Source organism: Mus caroli, unplaced genomic scaffold, assembly GCF_978045245.1.
Source record: "Mus caroli unplaced genomic scaffold, Mus_caroli_1 scaffold_5, whole genome shotgun sequence".
NCBI classification, from domain to species: Eukaryota; Metazoa; Chordata; class Mammalia; order Rodentia; family Muridae; genus Mus; species Mus caroli.
Window position 1 is genome coordinate 93,674,316 of NW_028227260.1, and position 23,123 is coordinate 93,697,438.

Genomic DNA, 23,123 nt, shown 5'->3' on the forward strand with positions numbered 1-23,123 from the left:
AGTTGCTGTATAATGCTTTGTAGCTTATAATTTGCCTTCACATACGTCATCTTTAATCTTTATGAGGATCCCGGGAAACAGGTATTATTAGTGCTATTTGCAAATGAGAAGCTGAGCCTCAGAGAAATGAAATAAACTAACTCATGGACTTACAGTTAGGAAGTAGCAGGACCAGGGTATTGATTGAGGGCCTCTTATTGCATGCCCAAGAAGAATATGTCCTTGAGACAGCGAGCAATCTCCAGGCGTGACAAGCATTCAGGAAGTGTCCAGAAGCAGCAATGATAACAAATTATCTGTTTCACATGAAAGCCAGTCTTAGATACTTTCTTTGGGGGAACTTGTATGAAAATGAAGAAGAAAAAAAAAGAAGAACAGAAATTGAAATAATTTCAGTGAGATCTAAGCATTTCCCAATTCTATGGGAAGATCACATAGTTCTATTTCCAGCACCCATGGGGTAGGGGAGGTGTCAGGGGTGGCAGGTCACAACTGTCTGCACTTACAGATGTAGTGGACTGATGTCCTCTTCTGGCCTCTACAGGCACAGTACTCAAGATGTACACACCCAAACACACACACATTCAAAAAGAATAATAAAATATTTTTTTGAAGTATGGTGTGAGGATAACAGGGGAGCTCAAAGGCCTGTTGAGGAGGGACTTGAAAAGGGAGGAAGTGGAATGGAAAGATGCCCATTCCTGTCAGCTGGAATAAGAGTGACAAGCAAGGTCAACAAGGATCGTAAGTGCTTTAAGTCCAGGCTTAACTCTTTCCAGTTTCTTACTGATGAGAGAAAAAAAAAAAAACACAGAAATGATATGTAGTATGTGAATGAAATCAGTTGTATAGTTTTATTATTGCTTGGAATGTTTTTTACTGACCTATTTTAGATAATTATGGATTCAAACTACCCAAACTAGAAAGGACCTTTAGAGATAGAGGTCAAACCATATGTTTTAGATTTTTCTCACTCCCAAGGCTGTTGTGCCACTGTTTGCTATATGTAATTCATGGAAATGGCTAATAATTTTTCATTAAAAACAGGATTGGCTGGGCATGGTGGAATAAGCCTTTCATTATAGCTTGATGAATTGTAGAGGTAAGAGGATTGCCAGTAGTTTGAGGTCAGCTGGATCTACGTAGGGAGTGCCCATCCAGCCAGGGATACAGAATCAGACTCCAATGTAAAACAAACCGAAATGATCACTGAAAATGTATGTAAATAAAATTATAATTAATCCTATCTAATATTTTTGTGATTGGCACTGTTAAACATCATTAGTATGATACATAAAACAAACTTAGAATTATTACCACAGGGATACAGCTTTATGTTGTAGGATGTTTGACCATATTATGAACCCAGAGACTGTGTTCTTTACTGAAAAACCTTTTTCTACTTGTGGTGTAGCTCAGCCCTAGCACACACCTTTAATCCCAGAATTTTGGACGCCCACGCCTTTAATCCAAAACAATGAAGGTAAAGATAGTGCATGGAAAGAAGACCCCATGTTCATAAACGGTGTCTAATTGAGTGGCTGACAAAGTGACTAATAAGATTTGACAGAATAGGATATTCTTATCTCACGAGAAGAAAGAAGAAAGGGAAGCTTCCATAAAGGGCAGTGCAAAGAGGAGCAGTCTGTTTTACTGGGAGAGTTTGACAGAAGAGAGAGGACAAGCTAGACACCAGTGAAGGCAGAAAGAACCAGAAGATTAGAAAGAACATGTTGCCAACGTGAGTATGAAGACAAGCAGAGCCATTTAGGAGGAGGGAAGAAAAGCCAGATTGAGTAAGATAGCATGGGGAGGAGTTTGAGCCAGAATAGCTGAGTTGAACCAGCCAGTGAGAGTTCAGAAAGGAATAGAAAGGGATGGGTTTATTTAGTAGTAAGTCTCAGAATCCGAAAACATTCTAGGCCTAAATAAGATTGTACAGAGGCTAGAAACTTCCAGAACTAGGCCTAGAAGACAGAGGCAGTAAGCCACCACGACAACAATTACTTCAAGTGCCGCAGACCCTCTGGGTCCCTTTGTCTGCGTGGAACAGGTCCCTGGGGCAGGTGGGCAAGGCGTCAGCGGGTGACAGACAGACTAACACGCAAGATTTTAAATCATTTTATGACTTTTAAACAAAGTGGCTACTTTTTTTGAGTCAAGATTCTTTGTTTCTTTACCTGTTTATTTAAGATAGGGTGTCACCAAATAGCCTTATCAGCCTGGAACTTGCTGCTTGAAACAAAATGGCCTTAAGCTCATAGAGACTGGCCTACCTCTTCCAAGTGCTGGGATTAAAGGTGTAGGTCACCGCTGCTTGACTCCACACTTTTTCAAAATGTGTTTTCTTTTTGAGATTAGAATGTAATGACATAATTTTCTCCTTTCCTCCATACAGCATCTCCCATGGAGAGGTCTGCTTCAATTCAGGGCCTCCTTGGCCTTAGTTCTTTTTATTTAAAATGACTACCTCTGGGCTCAGGTGAGAGCTCAGTTACTACAATGCCTACTTAGCATTCCTGAACTGTAGGTCCCATCCCCAGTACTGAATAAATCAGGCAGAACATAGCTGCCATCTCAGCATTTGCAAAAGGAGGTGAACAGATGAGCCTGAGAAAAGGTCATAGTCAAAACAAGTTTGAGGCCAGCCTGGGCTGCACGAGATCCTCTCTCAAAAAACAAACAAAAAAAATGGTGAAAACGCACAATGACAAAATGTACGTCTTAACTGGAGATACTTCTTTCTTTTTAAGGCATTTTTATATCTGAGATCATAATTTAATTACTTTTCCCTCCTACCTTTCCTCCCTTCAATCCTTTCCATGTCCCCGCTCTATATCAAATAAATTCATGACCTCTTCTTTTTTCTCCTCTTCTTTATTATTGTTGCATATATACATATATATTTAAATTATAAATGTAAAATCATATGTAGTATATAATATCAACAATTTAACAAAGTATTGTGTGTTAACATATACTCGTGGAATCTATATCAAAACCAAGTATACTTCTTTTGACTGCTTTCTTTTTATGTTCCTTTTTTCCCTCCCTTTGTTTTTAAAGATTTATTTATTTATTTATTTATTTATTTATTAATTATATGTAAGTACACTGTAGCTGTCTTCAGACACTCCAGAAGAGGGAGTCAGATCTCCTTACGGATGGTTGTGAGCCACCATGTGGTTGCTAGGATTTGAACTCAAGAGAAGTCGAATGCTCTTACCCGCTGAGCCATCTCACTAGCCCTCTTTATCTCCCTTTTAAGAAGAGTGCTTGATAGGTGTCAATATGATTGATGTTTGAAATCAGTAACTTATTTTACAAGAATTATTAGCCAAGTGATTTTGACCTTCACCATGGCACACATACACACACACACACACACACACACACACACAAGATTCTGTCATACAATGCTTTTGAGTTATATCTTGGTGTGTTCTTATCCTCTTTTAGTGTAGCTTAAGATTTTATCATTGGGAAGTTGCCAGCAAGTGAGGCCTCCTGAGTTCAAGTCCCAGGAACCACATACTGAACAGAGAATCTATGCCAATAGTTGTCCTCTGACTTCTAAATGCATGCTCTGACAGACGTGTATCCACACCCACACCCACAGAATGGATAACTGTAAATATTTTTAAAAACTAAACTTTATTCTTGATTGATTCAGTTTCTTTTTCTTTTTTTTCTTTTTGTTTTTTTTTCTTTTTTTAATAGATATTTTCTTTATTTACATTTCAAATGTTATCCCCTTTTCTGGTTTCCCCTCTGAAAATCCCCTATCCCCTACCCTTCTCCCTGCTCACCAACCCACCTACTCCTACTTCTTGGCCCTGGCATTCCCCTATACTGGGGCATAGAACCTTCACAGGACCAGGGGCCTCTCTTCTCATTGATGACCAACTAGGCCATTCTCTTCTACATATGCAGCTAGAGCCAGGAGTCCCTCCTTGTGTACTCTTTGATTGGTGGTTTAGTCCCTGGGAACTCTAGGATTACTAGTTAGTTCATATTGTAGTTCCTCCTAGGGGGCTGCAAACCCCTTCAGCTCCTTGGGTCCTTTCTCTAGCTCCTTCATTGAGGACCCTGTGCTCAGTCCAATGGTAGGCTGCAAGCATCCACTTCTGTATTTGCCAGGCACTGACATAGCCTCACAAGAGAGAGCTATATCAGGGTCCTGTCAGCAAAATCTTTCTGGCATCTGCAATAGTGTCTGGGTTTGGTGGTTGTATATGGGATGGATCCCCGGATGGGGCAGTCTCTGGATGGTCCTTCCTTCAGTCTCTGCTCCACACTTTGTCTCTGTAACTCCTTCTATGGGTATTTTGCTCCCTCTTCTAAGGAGGGATGAAGTATCCACACTTCAGTTTCTTTTTCTATATAGCTTTTGATGAATGAGAACTTGCCATTGATTGGTTTTCTTTATTTTGGGTGTAGATACATGGTTACCTATTCAGAGTGTTTGAGTACTTTGCAGGCCTTCTTACTGTGTTTGTAATTTAGCAAATGCTAGTGTTACATATTCTTCATGAACTTTTTTGAAGAATGAACCTTTTGTTTCCCTTTAGATCTTTACATGGATGAGATGGCGACCACCCAGATTTCCAAAGATGAGCTTGATGAACTCAAAGAAGCCTTTGCAAAAGTTGGTGAGTGCATTTTATACCACAACATATTGCTAGAAATTAGCCTTTATCTGAGAAATATAGTGAGACTGACTCCAAAAATCAAGGTTAGGGTTAGGGTTAGATGGATAAAGTTTTAGAAATTGTAGTCAAAACTGTATTAATTCTGGCAGACATTACTCAACAGTTAATGGTGCATATCTGAATTCAATCCTGAGGACCCACTTGGTGGAAGGAGGGAACTTGCAGGAGCAAGTTTTTATGTGGACTCTGTGTGCGTGTGTGTGTGTGTGTATAGGTATGTATGTATAAATTTAAAAATTTTTTAAATATTTTAATAGAATCTAGTATTTAATATGGTCAATCATTTTTAGCTCAGAGTCCTAGTCATTAAATCTTTCCTGCTGTGGCACTTGAAAATTTAATGACAAATGTATGTTATTAGAATATTTTCCATATCATGTTTTTTCTAAGGGGAGTGTTTGGAGTGACAGCTGAAGCATTACTTAGATTTCACTGTCCCTGTGGTATTTTATTTGTTGAGGAAAGAGTCTCAATCTGTATCCAGGCTAGCCTTGAACTCACTATGTATACTGTTCATCCTTTTAAGAAGCATCAAATGAAGAGGGAAAGGCGTATTGTGATGTCATTGTTTTTCCCTGGAACAGAGTATTGAACCCAAAATTTCATGCATGGCAGGCAAGTCCTCTAAAGCTGAGCTGCATCCTCAGCCATTAATATTTTGAGACAGTCTCACTGAGCTATCCTGGGTGATACAAACTGTGATCCTCTCACCTAACCCAGGAATCATAATTATAGACACATGCCAACATATATGGCTTGTTTTCTCTGTTTGTGTATTTGTAGTATACATATATACTAGACCAACTAAGTCTATAAGTAGCAGTACCATATTTTCCTTTCTCATACACTTCCCAAACTGACCTTGAACTGACTCCATAGGCCAGCCAGATCTTGAATTTGCTTTCTATCCCTCTTCTTCGGCTTCTCCAGTAGCTGGGGTTGCAAGCCTGTGACACCAGGTCAAGTTTTATTTTGTTTTGAACCTTTTAACATCATATCACACGCCTTCCAATTGAGTAGCTATGGAAGCAATATATAGTGTTTTCATTCTACGCAAAGTTCAAGTCCATAAAGGATAAAGTGAATGGAGTGAAAACTAACTACTGATACAAATCCTCACAAGACACAGCATGTGCTTAAGCTTTGGCTCTCAATCTGTGGCTGTAAATACTTTGCAAAACCTCTGTCTCCAAAAATGTCTACATTGTAATTCATAACAGTAGCAAAGTTACAGTTATGAAACAGCAACGAAAATAATTTTGTAGTTGGGGGCCACCCAATACAAGGAATGCCATTAAAAGCATTTTTCTGCATTAGAAAGGTTGAAACCCCCTGGCTTGAGGTAAACTGAAATCAAAGGGAGTAAAGTTAGAATATAATGGTTTGTTATTTAAATCAGAATTACTCTGAAACTCAAAAAGTCCTATTAGTATAACATTTAAAAGGATAGCTATCTCTGTTCCCTTTACATTCATTCATTCATTCATTCATTCATTCATTCATTTTTGAAACAGTCTCTTTTAGAGCAGAATGGCCTCCAGATTCACTCCAAATAGTCCGTGGTGACTTCAAACTCTTATCCCCGTCCTCCCACTCCGTAGTGCTGAGATTGAAGACATTACCACCTGTCTTAGGATTTTATTGCTGTGAAGAGACACCATGACCTTATTAAAAAAAAAAAAAAAAACATTGAATTGGCAGCGGCTTATAGTTCAGAGGTTTAGTCCATTATTGTCATGGCAGGATGGATGGCATGAAGACAGACATTGTGCTGAAGGTATAGTTGAGCGTTCTACATCTTGATCTACAGGCACCAGAAGGAGACTGTGTATATACTGAGCAGAGCTTAAACATATAAAACCATGAAGCCTGCCTCCCAACAAGGCCACACCTAATCCAACAAGGCCATATACCCCCTAATAGTGTCACTCCCTATGGGCCAGGTATTCAAACACATGAATCTGGGTGGGGGGGGGGGCAAACTTTTTCAAACCACCAGGCTTTTGTGCATACTACGCAAACTCTCCATCAACTGAGCTACATCCCTACATATGATCCTAATTTCTGTAATGGTATTTATATTAATAGAGACAGCATACCATGAAGAGAATAATAACCTCCCCAGCTACAGTGGCTATTTATATCCTGTCATAAGGCTAGACAGAAAAGGTTAAACTGTTCTGAATCATCACTTTATCTGTGTATATTTTACAAGGCAATATATTAACTTGCTGCACATATGACTCACTGGGAGAATGGAGTTACATAGGTAGATATTCAACTGATGAAAAATAGAAAATGAGTCCTTGGTCATAAGAGGTGATGTTATTTTTTTATTCATATTTTCTCTTTTGTCAATATCCCTTTAGAACTGTTCTTACCATAATTGTTTCAGAAACATTTTCTTCCCCCCCCCCCAATTTTTTTTTTTTTTTGGCTTTTTCGAGACAGGGTTTCTCTCTGTAGTTCTGGCTGTCCTGGAACTCACTCTGTAGACCAGGCTGGCCTCGAACTCAGAAATCCACCTGCCTCTGCCTCCCTAGTGCTGGGATCAAAGGTGTGCGACACCACTGCCCAGCTTTCTTTCTTCCTTCTTTTTTGTTTACATTCATCTTTTAGTGTTAGGAACAGTTTGTTTCTTTATGTGTTAGAATAGGGACCATGACTTACTATGCCTAGCCTCCTGAAGGAAGGCCTTGACCTCATATATTGCCTCATAGAAATATTTATGTTCACTGTTTCTTTAAATTAACATTAAATGAGATGTGACTTACTTGATGGGACTTGGAGTACTTTTGTTTTCTATTTATAGTGTTGGGTTTTGTTTTCTTTATTTTTTTCATTTTTTTATTAGATATTTTCTTCCTTTACATTTCAGATACTATCCCGAAAGTCCCCTATACCCTCTCTCCACCCTGCTTCCCTGCCTACCCACTTCTTGGCCCTGGCGTTCCCCAGTACTGGGGCATGTAAAGTTTGCAAGACCAAGGGGCCTCCCTTTGGAGTACTTTTTATGAGTTAGCAGCATAACTGCTTTGATAAGATATAATAGAGAATTGACCAATTATTGCCATGGTGAGAACAAGGTTAAAATATACTTACTAAGGAGGGATCAATTAGAATTGTGGTCCTTAACCTTCCTAATGCTGTGATCCTTTAAAACAGTTCCTCATGTCCTAGTGACACCCCAACCATAAAATTATTTCACTGATACTTCATTAATATAATTTTGCTACTGTTATGTGTCATAATATAAACAGATATATGCGTGATATCTGATATGCACCCCCTATGAAAGGGTCGTTGGACACCCTCAGTGGTCAAGACACACATGTTAAGAACCATTGGATTAGAATTTTTACTGAAAGAAATTCAGAACAGCAGCAAAAACAAAAGCCCATCACTGTGAGAGTCTTTGCATGGCATAGGCACGAGGTGGGAATGTATGAATTACTGAAACCCATACCCAGCACAGGTTTCGCTCTAAAACCCCATACTAATATACAAGATGTCCCTCAAAAATTAGGAGGCCAGTATTTCTGCCTGTTCTGATTAATACTCTCTTTTTTAATTTCCACTGTAAATACCTAGTACAGTGTTGTCTACATGTTAGGTTCTCAAAAAATATTTAATTACTTGCATACCAAAGAAACAGAGTCTTTTGATATACTGGGATTTTACCAGTATCAATTGTACACTCAAAAGGTCCTTGCTGAGAAGAATTTGTTACTAAAGTTTTTTGGGGCATTACACCGAAGCACATAAAAGCAGCATGGGGTGTCTGTGCGGGTGAGTGTGTATTTGTCTGTGGGGGTGGGGTACTGTGTGGAAAATGCTTGTGCACAGTCTATCTTTCAGAACCTCATTGAAAAGCTCCCTGACTCTGGCTTTTCCTACAAACCTCTGTAGTTTTTACATGGTGTTGGATACAGAGTCCTCGAGAGGCAGCTCTCAAAGGTGTTGTGGAACTCATTTTTTAATTTAAAGATCCCTTACTTATGAAGCAAAGCTCTAGAACTTATTTTCCTTGCGATTGTTTCCTACTCTGTGTGGTAAGGGAGAGCAGAGACAATTACTTTGTCTCACTTCATTTGTGACAAAATATGGAAATCGTTTTCTTCATCTATTAACAATAATAGCCTTGATTATCTGCTTAGAAACTCAACAAAATCACAGTGGGCAGAGAAAAATGTCTGTAATCACGAATAATCACAGGTTTTGTTCAATCAATTAATAGTGCTTTGAAACTCTCTTTACCAGCAATAACTTGAGTATTAGGATTTAAATGTCTTTCACTAGCTTCTTGCACCTGCTCTAATCATATGCAATTATTTTAATTATACCAACAATTGTCTCAGGATTTCCCTCTGGGTTAGTGGAAACCATAGTGCTACCCTTTCCCCAACACAAACTTTTCCTGTTTTAATGTAAATGCTGCCATCCTGCATGGTTTTATAAAAGAGAATAAAGCTTGGTATATTGAGGCCTGCCAGGAATCCTTGCAGTCTATAATCCTTGTGCTAGAGTGGCTACAGGAAGTTCTCAAGAGTACAGGGTTAGCCAAGGCTAGATAGGGAGACCCTGACTCTATAATTTTCAAGCCAGAAGTGATGGCACACACCTCTAATCCCACTACTTGGGCACATCTCTGAGAGTTCAAGGCCAGCATAGTCGAGACCCTGTTTCAAAATAAATAATCTTGATAGATAGATAGATAGATAGATAGATAGATAGATAGATAGATAGATAGATAGATAGACTTAGTTTTCCTCCTTTGGGCAGTGGCAGTGCATGGCTTTAAGCCTAGTACTGGGAAGGCAGAAGCAGGTGAATCTGTTTTTTGGAGGCTAGCCTGGTCTAAGAAGTCTCAAGACAGACAGGGGTACACACAGAGAAACCCTGCCTCAAAAACCACACTACACACACACACAATGTGTGTGTGTGTGTGTGTGTGTGTGTGTGTGTGTAATTTTGTTTTCATTTTATATATTAATTTACGAAGTGAATATTTACCAGATGCAAGATGTCTTTTACATTCTAAGACTTCAATTTTGTATTGTTACTTCCCTCAAATATTGAATTTTGGATGACTTAAAATACTCTCAGTTTGTCTTTGGTCTGTTGCAAGACCACTTTCTTAAAAATAGGACTTTGGAGTGCTGGAAAGGTGACGCAGGGTTTATAGCTACTCTTGTAATAAGTCTGGGTTCAATTCTCAGAACCAACCATCTACAACTCCAAGTCCAGATCAGACACCCTCTTTTCCTCTTCTGAACTCTGTGGACAGCTGCAATCACATGTGTACATATCCCACAAAACACACACATAATTACAACAAAGATATATCTATAAAAATAGTAATAAAATATGATTTTTTTTCTTCCCCAAAGCATGTTCTATCTGGTAAACTTTTATAAAGATGAAAGTCAGGGTTTTTGAAACACAAAAATACTGGGGTTGCTTAAGTGGCCAGGAATAGTATGAGTGCATTCCTTTGAGGGTCCCACCAAATGAAGCCAAAAACCTTTTGGTTTTGGTGATTCTAGCAGTACCAGATTTCTCTCAGTTCAGAAAATGGAACTGTTTCCAATTACTTGATATTTCCTAGTATATAGAAACCGCAGCATGATACCACACAAAAAAATGGCAGTTGAGTCCAGATTACTTTCAGTGTTAAATAAAACTACAACAGCACACATTTGTTTAATTATACCTTCAAATAGAAAACTGCAAAAACTAGGAGGCAGTTCTGTCGGTAAGTCGTGGAGCTGTTGGTTAGTTTATAGATGGAACTGGGCATTCACACAAACACACACTTACAAATGTGTGTGGGGGGTGTATTTATAGGCCCAAACTAACAGAAATGAATGAACAAGCAGATAAATGAATAAAACTGGGCATGGTGATATATGCCAGCAAGTCAAAAATTTAGAAGTAGAGACAAGAAGAGGGATTCAAGGCTAGCCTTAGCTACTTAAGAAGTACAAGACCAGCATGTATTACCTTCTACTCTGTCTCCTAATACTAAATAAGTAAAGAAATACTGCATCTCAACTAAAAGGTAAATTAACTAGTGTTCTTTCACTGTGCTGTATGGTCCATTATCTATGCAGTATTAGAAGTGGATGTTTGGGGATAGCCTGGAGACTATGTGCTGATACTGGAAAGTTCTCTGAGGACCTGTGTGAGGATGCAAGCTGGACCGCACACATGTGAGAACATGACCACAAATATGTGTATGTCAATATGTTTAGAGAGAAGAGAGTAGCAGCAGGTAGGCAGCTATCAGCAAACTGCTAGAAACATACAGGAAAAGGTTAGAAACATTTCTGAATGCCCAGTCCTGGCCCTCTAGATTGGTTAAGTGTTTACATCTAGGTGAACTCCACCTTTGGGGATCCACTCCTGAAAGTCCAATATAAAAGATTAATTAGCAAGCTCTAGTCTACCCTAGACTAGACTCATTAAATATCCACTTATGTTCATTATTTTCCTATCTTAGAAAGTAGAAGCTGAGCCACAGGGTTAGATCCACATCTGAAGATTTATAGTAGCATCCTTTCCTTGGCATTTTTTCCAAGGCAGGGCTCTCTAGGTAGCCATGACCATCCTAGAACTTGCTCTGTAGACCAGGCTGGCCCAGAACTCAGAGATTGACCTGTCCCTGCTTCCCGAGTGCTGGGATTAAAGGGGCCCACAAGCACTATCCAGCTAAGTTTTCAAACTTCAATACCTAATGAAAGCTTGGATTTACTACTTGTACCTTAGGGTGTAATAAAGAAAATATATGTATATATATGCTCCTGTCAAAAAAACCTTTTGGCCAGTTGTGTTCCAAAAACTGGTTTTGGATTTATTAATTTTGTGTGTTTTGTGTGTGTGTGTGTGTGCCACATATGTGTCTGGTACCTGCAGAGGTAAGAAAGGGATGTCAGATTCCTTGGAACAAAAGTTCTGAATGGTGACAAGCTACCAGATGGGTGCTGAGAAGTAAGACTGAGTTCTCTCCAGCCCATGGTCAAGTCTATAAATCAATGATTTTGTAGACTTTCAACTGTTATAGACTTTCAACATCATGTGTGTTTCTGTAAATCCATTATTAGACACATACATTCTCTATCAATGTTTTTTAATTTAAAACGTTTTAAGAATACATTAGGTAAGCTAAACTGAACTTTTTAAATTCCAGCCTTTTCAAAAGATGGTATGACTGAACTGGATTGATTTTCTTCTTTTAATTGTGAACACTGTCCACAATGGGTTAATGTAGGAGCCATATGTGCATTAAATATGATGGCCCACAGTTGCAACCTCTTTTCTAGAAAAACACCATATTTAGACAGACTCAAGAAGAGTTAAAGCAACACACACAGAAACACACACACACACACACACTCCCTGAGGGTCAAAGGAAATCCTCGTTTTTCTTACTGTCAGATTTATGACATAAAGTAGCACCTTAAAAGATGCTTTTGAAGGGATGGGTTATACTGCATACCACCTAGGCAAGGGCAGTGTAAAACAGCAGCCAAAATCAAAACCACTTGAATTCTGGCTCAACATTCTCCAGACAAGGACTTAAAATAGCTTAAATAACAGGATGCAAGGGGAGGGAAAACATTTCCTTTTAAGGATGTGCATTCTTGGTGTGATTCAAACTTCTGCAGGAACATGAGTTTATTTGCTTTGAGGTTACTTGGGGGAGGGTGTTGAAGGAGGTAACTGGAATTTAAACTAATACTTGGTAAAAAGAGAAGAATGAGATTTCCTTTAAAACAAAATGCAGATGTGACTCTACATGTGTCATCTGAGACACGGAGAGACACAGATGGAGAGTGAATTCCTTGTAACCAATAGTTAGTTCGTTTCTGATGAATTCAGCAGCCAGAGGAAAAGATGGTTCTGCCTAGTACAATCTTGAGTGCCTCCTAGTGATTTTTTTCCAAGTATAATGTTTTTCAGTGTTTGTTTTTTAAATAAACTTTTTACATTTGTTAAATGTTAGCTCATTACTTTGCGCAAGTACTTGGTTTGGCAGCTAGGTAGCCTTCCTTTTTTTTCCCCTGTAGCATGTTAGTGTACCTATAATAATCATATTTTCAGAACTACAATGCTTGTAGAAGCATCGTGACTGTTGTGGATAACATAAGCTGTATGCAAATGATTCATAATTTTAATCACTCATTAGAGAATGTGATGGCATAAGAGGCAAGTCTTCCAAATACAAAGCCTCTTCCTTTTCATATATATATAGTGTGTGTGTAGTTAGAAGCAGTGAGTGAGCCAGAAATGGGTTCCAGAATGTTGGCAGCTTTAATGAGAAAATAAAGAGGTACCATCGTGCCTGCTGATTGCAATTTTAGTTTCCAGTTAAAACCGCTTTTGATCTGGGTCTGTTTCTTAGATGCTCATATTATTAAAATGTTATGTTCATATCAAGTACAGAATGGGAAAAGTTCACCATCAACCATGACCTTAGCTCTCGGTGAATAACATTACTGGTAGGATGGATTCTGGTGAAAACAGCATGCTCTCCCTCATTTCTCTGGCACATTAGATTGCTGTCACTGCTTCAGAGATGTACTGACTGCTAGGTTTGATTTCTGCTTTTTTAAACTGGAGATTGGAAAGACAATCACATAAAATGCTTGGAAAATAATTACACACTGTTCTGTGCCTTGTAAGGATTTTACCAGCTGGGAGCTTTTGTAAAATTAATTCTTAGCTGCTGCCATTTTCTGGCTCTCTCTGCCTTCTTAAAGACATTGAAATTGTTCCCTTCCAGTCCAGTCCTAAGGAAGGCCCATTGTGATTTGCTTAATACAAGCAACAAAATGCCACAATGTAAATAGGATTAGCATCTACTGAGAACATACAAGAAGGTAGCCAAGTAGAACTTAGGAAAGAAAGATCATACAGTGATACACAATTTCTCCCTTCCCCACACCTCTCTTTTCTTATGACTTGGTTTCTCTGTGTAACCCTGGCCTACCTAGGAATCTCTCTGTAGACCAGGCTGGCCTCAAACACTGGGATCTATCTGCCTCCTGAGTATTGGGATTAAAGAAAGGTGTGTACCATTGCCTGGCTAGATGATACACATTCTAGTCACTAAAAAGGTGAAAAATGTAAATATCCTCAGGGGTTCCAAAGATGTACAAAAATTTAAGAGATGTTGGTTCAAGTGAGACCCAAGGGTTTTAACTTAATTTAACTTCTTATTTATTTTCTTCTTTTATTTGGGCCCAGCCTTGTGTCTCTGACAGATGGCTGTGGTCACTTAGAAAACCAAATTACACATCAGGTGGTTGCTGGGTGGGGACAGGATTAGAACAAAGGGAGAGAGATTAAATGTTATTTGAGAGATATTTCTGTCAAGTTTTGGCTTCCTGATGAACTGGCATTTCGTCTGTTTTGGGTGCTTTTTCTGTATTTTTTTTGGTCTTCGCTGCTTAGTTTTGTTTTGAAAACACTCATCTAGGATTAGAGCATTCTTTCTGCAGTTAACATCTGAGAATTAGTTTGTGCAGTATTTTAGAGCATTGACTCTAGAGCTTGGGGTCCAGCAATAGAGCTCCTACTTAGCATGCATAAAGCCCCAGTGCTGGGACTAAAGGTGACCACCACCTATCCCTGCCTCGGCAGAACTTCCCTAATCAAATTCCTAATCAAACCATTTCCATCTTGGTCATCTTGGCTCATTTGCTTATTTATAGATTATTATTTCCCTTAAATTATAATATAACTAAGCTGCAGTAGCCTAAAGATAAGTAGATCATTTATAGAATCATTTTAATGCCTGCTTTTCTCAGTGCTCCAATATTCTCTTGAATTCTGTTTGTCTTAGAATAATGTTTGTTTACATTAACTCAAAAAACCTGGCCTTTACAGCTGTGTTACCCCAGGTCAGATGTGCTTTGACATAAAAATCTGTGTGAAACCATAAAACCTATCTTGGAAAAAGAAAAGAATACACATAAAAATCCTACATGCTGCATAGAGATAGTAGAAATTGTTACACCATGACACAGTTTGTTGGTATTTAAAGTATTATTTCTAAGACTCCTCTTGTTTCTATGATTTAATAATAGCTTTACAAACTAGAAACTATACTTTTTTATAATCAGGGATGCTATTTCTAAATAAAGCTTTGTACGCATTTTTAAATATACAAGGTACACAATATGAACAAAACATTGCCCTTTCAGTTAAAACACACATTCCTCCTCTGTACATCCTTAGATTCCAAAGGATAAAAAAGTCTTATAATTAGGCAGGCATGTAAAGTGATGATATTCTTACAAACTTATTTCTAATCTTTTTTCTATTTTATCTTTCTGTTTCTTGGCTGTCTTTTTCCTTCCTTTTCACAAAGATCTCAACAGCAATGGATTCATTTGCGACTATGAGCTTCATGAGCTTTTCAAAGAAGCTAATATGCCATTGCCCGGATATAAAGTGAGAGAAATTATTCAGAAACTCATGCTGGACGGTGACAGAAATAAAGATGGGAAGATCAGCTTTAATGAATTTGTTTATGTAAGTATATCAAAAATCTGAATATTAAAATTCATTGTTGTTCCACTGTATACTGGGAAACTTAAAGTATAAATACCACTGCATTGATGGTTAACTATATCATATTAATACTCTGGTACCTTGTAACATTTTTGTCATTCTGACTTCTAAATTTAAATTCTTCAGCTATTAGAATATTTAAAAAATATGAAAAAAAGGTACATTGAGAAAACCAAAGCTATAGCACAATGTTCACTTGTGGGCAGAAACAATCTCTTTTGGGGCATCATTAGAGAGCATCTATCAAGATGCTAAATAACATCTTTGAGGCAGTCTTTCTCTTCCCCATATAGAAGATCATGGTACACAAATTTACTGATATCATATGACTCAGTCTTAGAAGTTTCCTGAGCTAAAGTTTCTAATGAAAAGGTGTTTTCTCCCACACCCCCCTACTTGTAATATTTAAATGTCTCGTTTTCCCCAAGGTGACCATATTGATAATTAAAAGCTAGAAGTATATCTTTTCAGTATGTTTGGAGAAGTGTTTACAATTTTGTTTTCTTGTATAGTATCATCAAATATTCCTCAAGGTTTGTGGCTGATTTCATAACACTTCTCCTCCATAAACACTTAGTTCAGTTCCTGTAGCATGTGTGACAGGCATGCGCTTCTTTATCAAGATCGAACTGTTTTAGCTGCCTGAATTACAGCCAAGATTGTAGTGAATTACAGATTTTCAGTCTAGATTTGTTAAGAAATTATTGCATGATGACATTTTAAATAGCTGTTGCTTCTTCTCTCACTTAAGAACACCCTTAAGGTATAGCAAGGATAGTTTAACATTTATGAGTACTAGCTGCTGCTCCAGACTACCTAGGTTCAGTTCAAATGGAGGCTTATGACTAAGTGTTTGTGATTCCAGTTGCACAGGAAATGCACCCACTTCCAGTTTCCCTAGGCACTGCACATGAGTTGGACACAGCCTATAAACCAAGGCACTGGTGGCATATGCCTTTAATTACAGGATTTAGGAGACAGAGGCAGGCAGATATTTGTGAGTTCAAGGCCAACCTGGTCTAAAGAGCTAATTCTAGAAAGCAAAAGTTATAAAGTGAAGCCCTGTCTCACAGGGAAAAAAATAATTGAAAAGAACACCCTAAAGGCAGACATGGTGGTACAGACCTTTCATCAAGTCCGAGACAGTCATTGCTGCAAAGAGAGACCCTGCCTCAGATAAGAAACATTCATGTTTGGGGTTTTGTTTTTTGTGTTGGGGTTTGCTTTATTTAGTTTGTTTTGAGACAGTCTGAGTTTAAAGTCATGATCATCCTGCCTTGGCCTCCAGAGAGCTTACTTAGCCTACCTTCATATTGTATGGATGTTACTATTTATTTATTTATTGCCTTGGTTTTTAAGACTACCTTTGGCTGTGTAGCTCAGACTGGACTCCAGTTTATTATTTCTTCCTGCCTCAGCATCCCCAATGCTGGGATTTTAGAAGCATGCTGTACTGCTCCTATAACCGGTGATTATTTTAATCTTGAATTTGAGTTGATCTTGCTAGGCATTGTTTTCAGTATACTGCAAACTAGGAATTACTTTTTCCTATTTGTCACCAAGATCCCAGCATGCACGTCCTCCTTTTCCATACTTGATCTTGGCACCAATATATCTGCTGTTATAGCATATGCTCTCATCAGTTACCATGACTCATTATGACAACTGAAATTCAGATATGTTCCCTCTGAGCAGAACTAACGCAAAGAACACAGCATATGGTCTGGAAACAAATAGACGACATAAGGCTGTAGAGATGGCAGTGGTTGAGAGCACAGATTGCTTTTCCAGAGGACCCAGGTTCAAGTACCACCACCCACATAGCAGCTCACAACCGTCTATAACTCCAGGATCTACACTCTCACGATTTCTTAAAACCAAATAGACCTGTCAGATGTGGGGGATGGGTGGTCATTACTGAAAATTACAGGCGTGTATCATTATTATACTTACACAGTTCTTGCCATTTTCCTTGTGAAAAACTGATTTTCTCCCATCATTTTTGTCTCCAGTTATGTCCAAAGCATTTGCTTTGAATTCTGTGTTCAATAGTAAGTTACAAATGTTTTGTGGTGTCAGCACTTGCATGTCTCTGTACGTACTTTGCATGTGTCGCTGTGAATTTCAAGCAGATGAGAGCAGTTGGGAACTATGGTTAGGTGCTTTTCATATAACTTAGAGCTGAGAGTTTGTTAACTACTAGAAAGAAGCAGCCTAAGCCATTAGCATCTGCACGCTAACTGGTAACGTTGAGGACACCATTATAAACTTGTCTACCAACAAAATGATCATGGTAAAACTTTCAATTTTGTATTTTTTAAAGACTGCCGTTTCTACACATCATTTAGTGGCTTTTAAGTGACAAGGTAATGTTGACTTAGTATGTACTTTAAAAGTAGAGGCATAATAATTTGGGCAAAGCCAAGGATTTTTTGGAATAAAAAAGGAAGGAGGGGCTGAGGAGTTGGCATGGTGGTTAAGAGCACTGGCTATTCTTCCACAGGTCCTGAGTTCAATTCCCAGCACCCATACGGTGACTCGGAACTATCCAGTATGAGCTGATGCCCTCTTCTGTCATGCAGACATACAGGAAAACAGAAGTCAAATACATAAATAAATATAACAAACGACAAAAGAATATATTTTTTTAGAAAATTAAGGAGGGCATTTAAGATCAAAGTAATATTTAGAAGGATTTCCACTCTCTTGTTTGAGACAGGATCTGTCTCTGTAGCCCTGGCTGTCCTGGAACTGACTATGTTGATCAGGCTGGCCTCAAACTCACAGAGGTGGACCTGCCTTTGCCTCACGTGCTACAATTAAAAATGTGATCATGGCCGGGCATTGGTGTCACACGCCTTTAATCCCAGCACTTGGGAAGCAAGAGGCAGGCGGATTTCTGAGTTCGAGGCCAGCCTGGTCTACAGAGTGAGTTCCAATACAGCCAGGGATACACAGAGAAACCCTGTCTCGGAAAAAAAAAAAAAAAGTGATCACTTTGCCTTGCTTCAACATGAAACAAGCATATGAAAATGAAAGTGAGTTGACCAGCAGTGTCTGGAGGGGGAGAAGCCTTTCTTTGTCCCTCTGCTAATCAAGACCCTTGAACTGGGACCTGAGAAATGGCTCAGCAGCACTGGCTGCTCCTCCAGAAGTTCCAGCCTTGCTTCCCAGCACTGAAACAATCTGTGACTCCAGTTCCAAGAAATCCATTGCCCTATTCTGGTCTCCAAGGACATCACTAAGATGTTAAAGTGACCCACATAAACTATCATAATCCTGTGGCCATCACTGTTAGAAGAAAGGGGGACATTGAAATGGCTATCCACTCCCATGTGCTTTGCTGCTGATTTAATGCTTTCCAAGTTCTCAGAGAAAATTGGCTCATGGCTGAACTACACAAGAACCAGAGACTGCAACTCTTGCTATTAGCATAAGGAAAGGAAAAGAAGGGCAGTGGTAGCGCTCACCTTTAATCCCAGCACTCAGGAGGCAGAGGCAGGCGGATTTCTGAGTTCGAGGCCAGCCTGGTCTACAAAGTGAGTTCCAGGACAGCCAGGGCTATACAGAGAAACCCTGTCTCGAAAAAACAAACAAAAGAAAAAGAAACATGTTCTCCCATGCTAGGTTTGGTGTTAGGTGAAGTAGAGTATAAAGCAGTATTCAGTGTAAACTAAGCTACAAAGTATATCAGTTTCTATTCATTTTCAAGGATAGATGAAGGGCAGAAGAGGCTCCTACTACTGTAAACAAACTTCAAAGCCAGGACTGTAATTAATACTTGTTTTTGTTTTGAGTATCACAAGTTGAAGTTACTAGCCTTGTTTATTTATTTATTTTAGTTTTTTGAGGGAGATTTCCTCTGTGTGAGAACTCAGGCTCTCCTGGAACTCTCTGTAGACCAGGCTGGCCTCGCACTCACGGAGATCTGCCTGCCTCTGCCTCTCAAGTGCTGAGATTAAAGGCGTGACTGCTGTGTTACTGGGCTTTTTAAATGTTGACTTTTTTTCTATTTTTGACTTTTCTCGTGCTGTGATTTAAACACTGGGGGCCTTGCACATGCTAGGTAAATGTTCTACCAGTGAAACATATATACAGAACACTAGGTTTTATACTTATAAAACTAGCACAATTGTTTCCTCTGATTGTGGAAGACTGATTGGACAATATATTTTGAAACAGAGATGATTACATTCATTTCTTGTTTTCACAGTGATAAACTTGCCTTTACATACTGGTAATAAGTCTTTAACCTTTTGCCAATAAATTCGGCCCACAGGATTAATCATTTCAAGATAGCAAAGTACTTAGAACAATGTTAGGCACAGAGTAAATGCTCCATAGCTCTTAGTGGTTTAAATAATTATTGCTATTTTTATTGATGGATTCCTGTGAGCCAGGGTCTCACCAAGTTACCTAGGCCGGACAAACCTCAGTGATTCCGTGGATTTTCTCACTCTCGGCCTGGAGCAATTGTGGGGTTCCTGGCCCCTTACTACTACTACTCTCTCTCTCTCCCTCTGATTTTCTCCTATTTAAAATAAATACACCCATACACTTTTCCAACTTTAGGCCGGCAACAATTTCCATAAGAAGGAAAAATTCAAACCTGCTAGGTTGGAAACAAGCCCCATACCGGAAATAGTCAATATTTTCTGCAAATTCTTTCTGCAATCTTTCCTTCTTAAGTCATATGCCTCTGCACTGCTCGGCGTTGGCTGCTTGGCTTGTGCAGGACTCCCTTTGGGGTCAAAAGACCTTAAGTGCCTGCTGGAGATTTTGAGAGATAGCCGGTGAGACTTAGGAAAGGAAGAGCCATAGATGCCAGCAAAGAGACTAAAAGAGATGCATAAGATGAGAGTGGCTGCTGGGCGTGGTGGCGTACGCCTTTAATCCCAGCACTTAGGAGGCAGAGGTAGGTGGATTTCTGAGTTTGAGGCCAGCCTGGTCTACAGAGTGAGTTCCAGGGCAGCCAGAGCTATACAGAGAAACCTTGTCTCAAAGGAAAAAAAAAAAAAAAAAAAAGATGAGAGTGGCTGTTTGCCTTCTGAGCATAGTACACAAGGAAATTGTCTCCAGATGATAAATAACAACTTTGTCCTCAAGAAGGGAAAACAGCATAACACAGAGAACTCATTAGGATCACAAGTGAACCTTGAAAAACTTCCCTGGACATCCTAGCACAGTCTTGTGCTGGCTCTGATTTCTGAGATGCCTGTTCAGCCAAAGCCTATACTCCAACGGTTTTGTCATCCACTCCAGTAATGCCTTCCCTGTGTAGAAAGAAAAATGCAGACTTTCATGGAGTAAACCAATCTAATGTATGAATTGTCTTTTTTTTTTTTTTTTGGTTTTTCGAGACAGGGTTTATGAATTGTCTTTTTTAAATATTATTAAATTTATTTACTCACTTTACAACCCAATAAATATCAACCCTTCCTCTCCTCCCAGTACCCCTCGAGCAAGTCAGCCCTCCCCCATTTTCAACTTCCCCGAAGCCCCCCTCTGTGTCAAATATCACCCCCACACACTCTCCCCACCGTCCACGCACCTACCCCCCCACACCCACATATCAAATCACTGCAGGACTAGGGACATCCTCTCCCACTGAGGCCAGACAAGGCTATCCTTTTAGGGGTTCAGGATCCAAAGATAGACAGGCATGCAACAAGCTCATGGGCAGACAGCCTCTGTTTCAGTTGTTGGGGGAACCCCATAAAGACCAAGTGACTCATTTGCTACATAGGTGTTAGGAGGCCTACCTAGGTCTAGCCCGTGCTCACTCTTTGGTTGGTAATTCAGACTCTGGGAGCCTCTGAGGGTCCAAGTTAGTTGACTCTGATATATGAATTTTCAATGCTCTTATTTAAAAAATAAAAAAATAAAAAAAATAAAAAAGGAAATAGTTATAATGAGATCTGGTGCCCTCTTCTGGCGTGCAGGCATGCATGCAGGCAGAACACTCTACATACTACATCTTGTTTTAAAAAAGGAAAGAAAAAGTTTTAAACTAAGAGACAGAACAAAATGCTATGAAATAAAATTTGAGGTTGGCTGACATGTGTTTGGAAATATTTGGAAGGCAGAATTTGAAATATAGTTCAGTGGTAAACTAGACTCTGTCCTCAGCACCACAGGAAAGGGCATTTAACAAATTTAATTAGACTTTCCACATCATTCACAAGCACTGCTTCCCATACGTAAGAAAAAAGTAGGCTATTTTACCACAAAGATATTCTTATTGCATTATTCTACTCTCTCTCTCTCTCTCTCTCTCTCTCTATATATATATATATATATATATATATATATATATATGTATACATATACATATATATATATATATATATATATATATATATATATATACATATACATATATATATATATATATATATATGGAATATAGTGGATATATCATTCAGTTAGAATCATGAAGACTACAGTGTGTAAAGCAGAGGCACACAGAATAAGAAAAACAGCTCTTCCTGTGTTCCTCCGAAGCAGCTGTAACAGGTTTTGGTCTGGCACTGGTGACTGGTATGTTTGGTATGAGGAAATGCACACCTGTCCAATTTCAAGAATTTTTTTTCTTTTTTTACAAAATGGAGTGGAGTTCAAAATTAGGAAGACTAACTTTTTACTGAGCAGATCCTTTTTTTTCTTTGTTTTGTTTTATTTGAGAAAGTGTCTCGATCTGTAAATCAAGCAGACTTTGAACTCCTGGCAATCCTCCTGCTTTGATCTCCTGAAGTGCAGGGATTACAAATATGAGCCACCGGGCTCTATTTTTGTTTTGATTTTGAGACATGGGGCTCATTCTGGCTATAGCATAAAATTTCAACTTTTGAGGACACAGCATTAAAACTAGAGGAAGCAGCTGTGCACAGTGGCCCACGCATTTAGGCCCATCACTCACGAGGAAGAGACAGGAGATCTCTGAGTTCAAGGCTAGTCTGGCCTACGGATGAGTTTCAGAATAGTGAAAGGTACACAGAGAAACCTGGTCTCAAAAACCACCACACATATACACACTTGCAAAAGGCTAGAGGGAACTTGATTGTTAAAAGCTAATTGCACAGCATTTTCCTAAACAAAAGTATGATTATGGAGCCAAAGTTGGGATTTGAGAATGGTAGTGGGACAATATGACTGTGATAATCAGTAACAATGTCCATTACAGAAAGTCCCTTTTTTGTTTTGCACATATGTAATCCCAGTACTTGGGAAGGCAGAGGCAAGTTAGATCTAACAAACCAACAGCAACAAAAAAGGCCCATTCTCTTAGTGGATTAATTACAAAAGGGCTTTGCCCGAAGCTTGCTTGTTATTGCATGGGCTAGACTGTTCCAGTCTGCACTCACTACTGTACTTTGTGAACTTCAACTAAAGGTGACCTCCTTCAGGGACTAGAATGACACTGTCCACGAGTCAGCAGCACTAAAAGCCTTTGACATGGATTATGTTCTGCTCAACAATTCTTTCTATTAGATATTTTCTTCATTTACGTTTCAAATGCTATCCCTAAAGCCCCCTATACCCTCCCTCTGCCCTGTTCTCCAACCCACCCACTCCTGCTTCCTGGCCCTGGCATTCCCCTGTACTGGGGCATATGATCTTCACAAGACCAAGTGCCTCTCTTCCCAGTGATGGCCGACTAGGCCATCCTCTGCTACATATGCAACTAGAGACACAGCTCTGGGGGTACTGGTTAGTTCATATTGTTGTTCCACCTATAGGGTTGCAGACCCATTCAGCTCCTTGGGTACTTTCTCTAGCTCCTGTTCAGCAATTCTTTTGTTTATGGCTCCACTTAGAGATTCTAAAGGCATT

General features: G+C 39.1%; 1 protein-coding gene across 3 annotated transcripts in view; it reads left to right on the forward strand.

Moving 5' to 3' along the window:
- Nucleotides 1–23,123, forward strand: part of Pls3 (plastin 3) — a 90,994-nt gene that overhangs the window by 46,213 nt on the left and 21,658 nt on the right. For all 3 annotated transcript variants that reach the window (XM_029473185.2, XM_021153032.3, XM_029473186.2), the window contains exons 2-3: nucleotides 4,572–4,652; nucleotides 15,088–15,251. In XM_029473185.2, coding sequence (XP_029329045.1) covers nucleotides 4,580–4,652; nucleotides 15,088–15,251 — 237 coding nt within the window. In that variant the 5' untranslated portion in view covers nucleotides 4,572–4,579. The remainder of the gene's footprint in view (nucleotides 1–4,571; nucleotides 4,653–15,087; nucleotides 15,252–23,123) is intronic.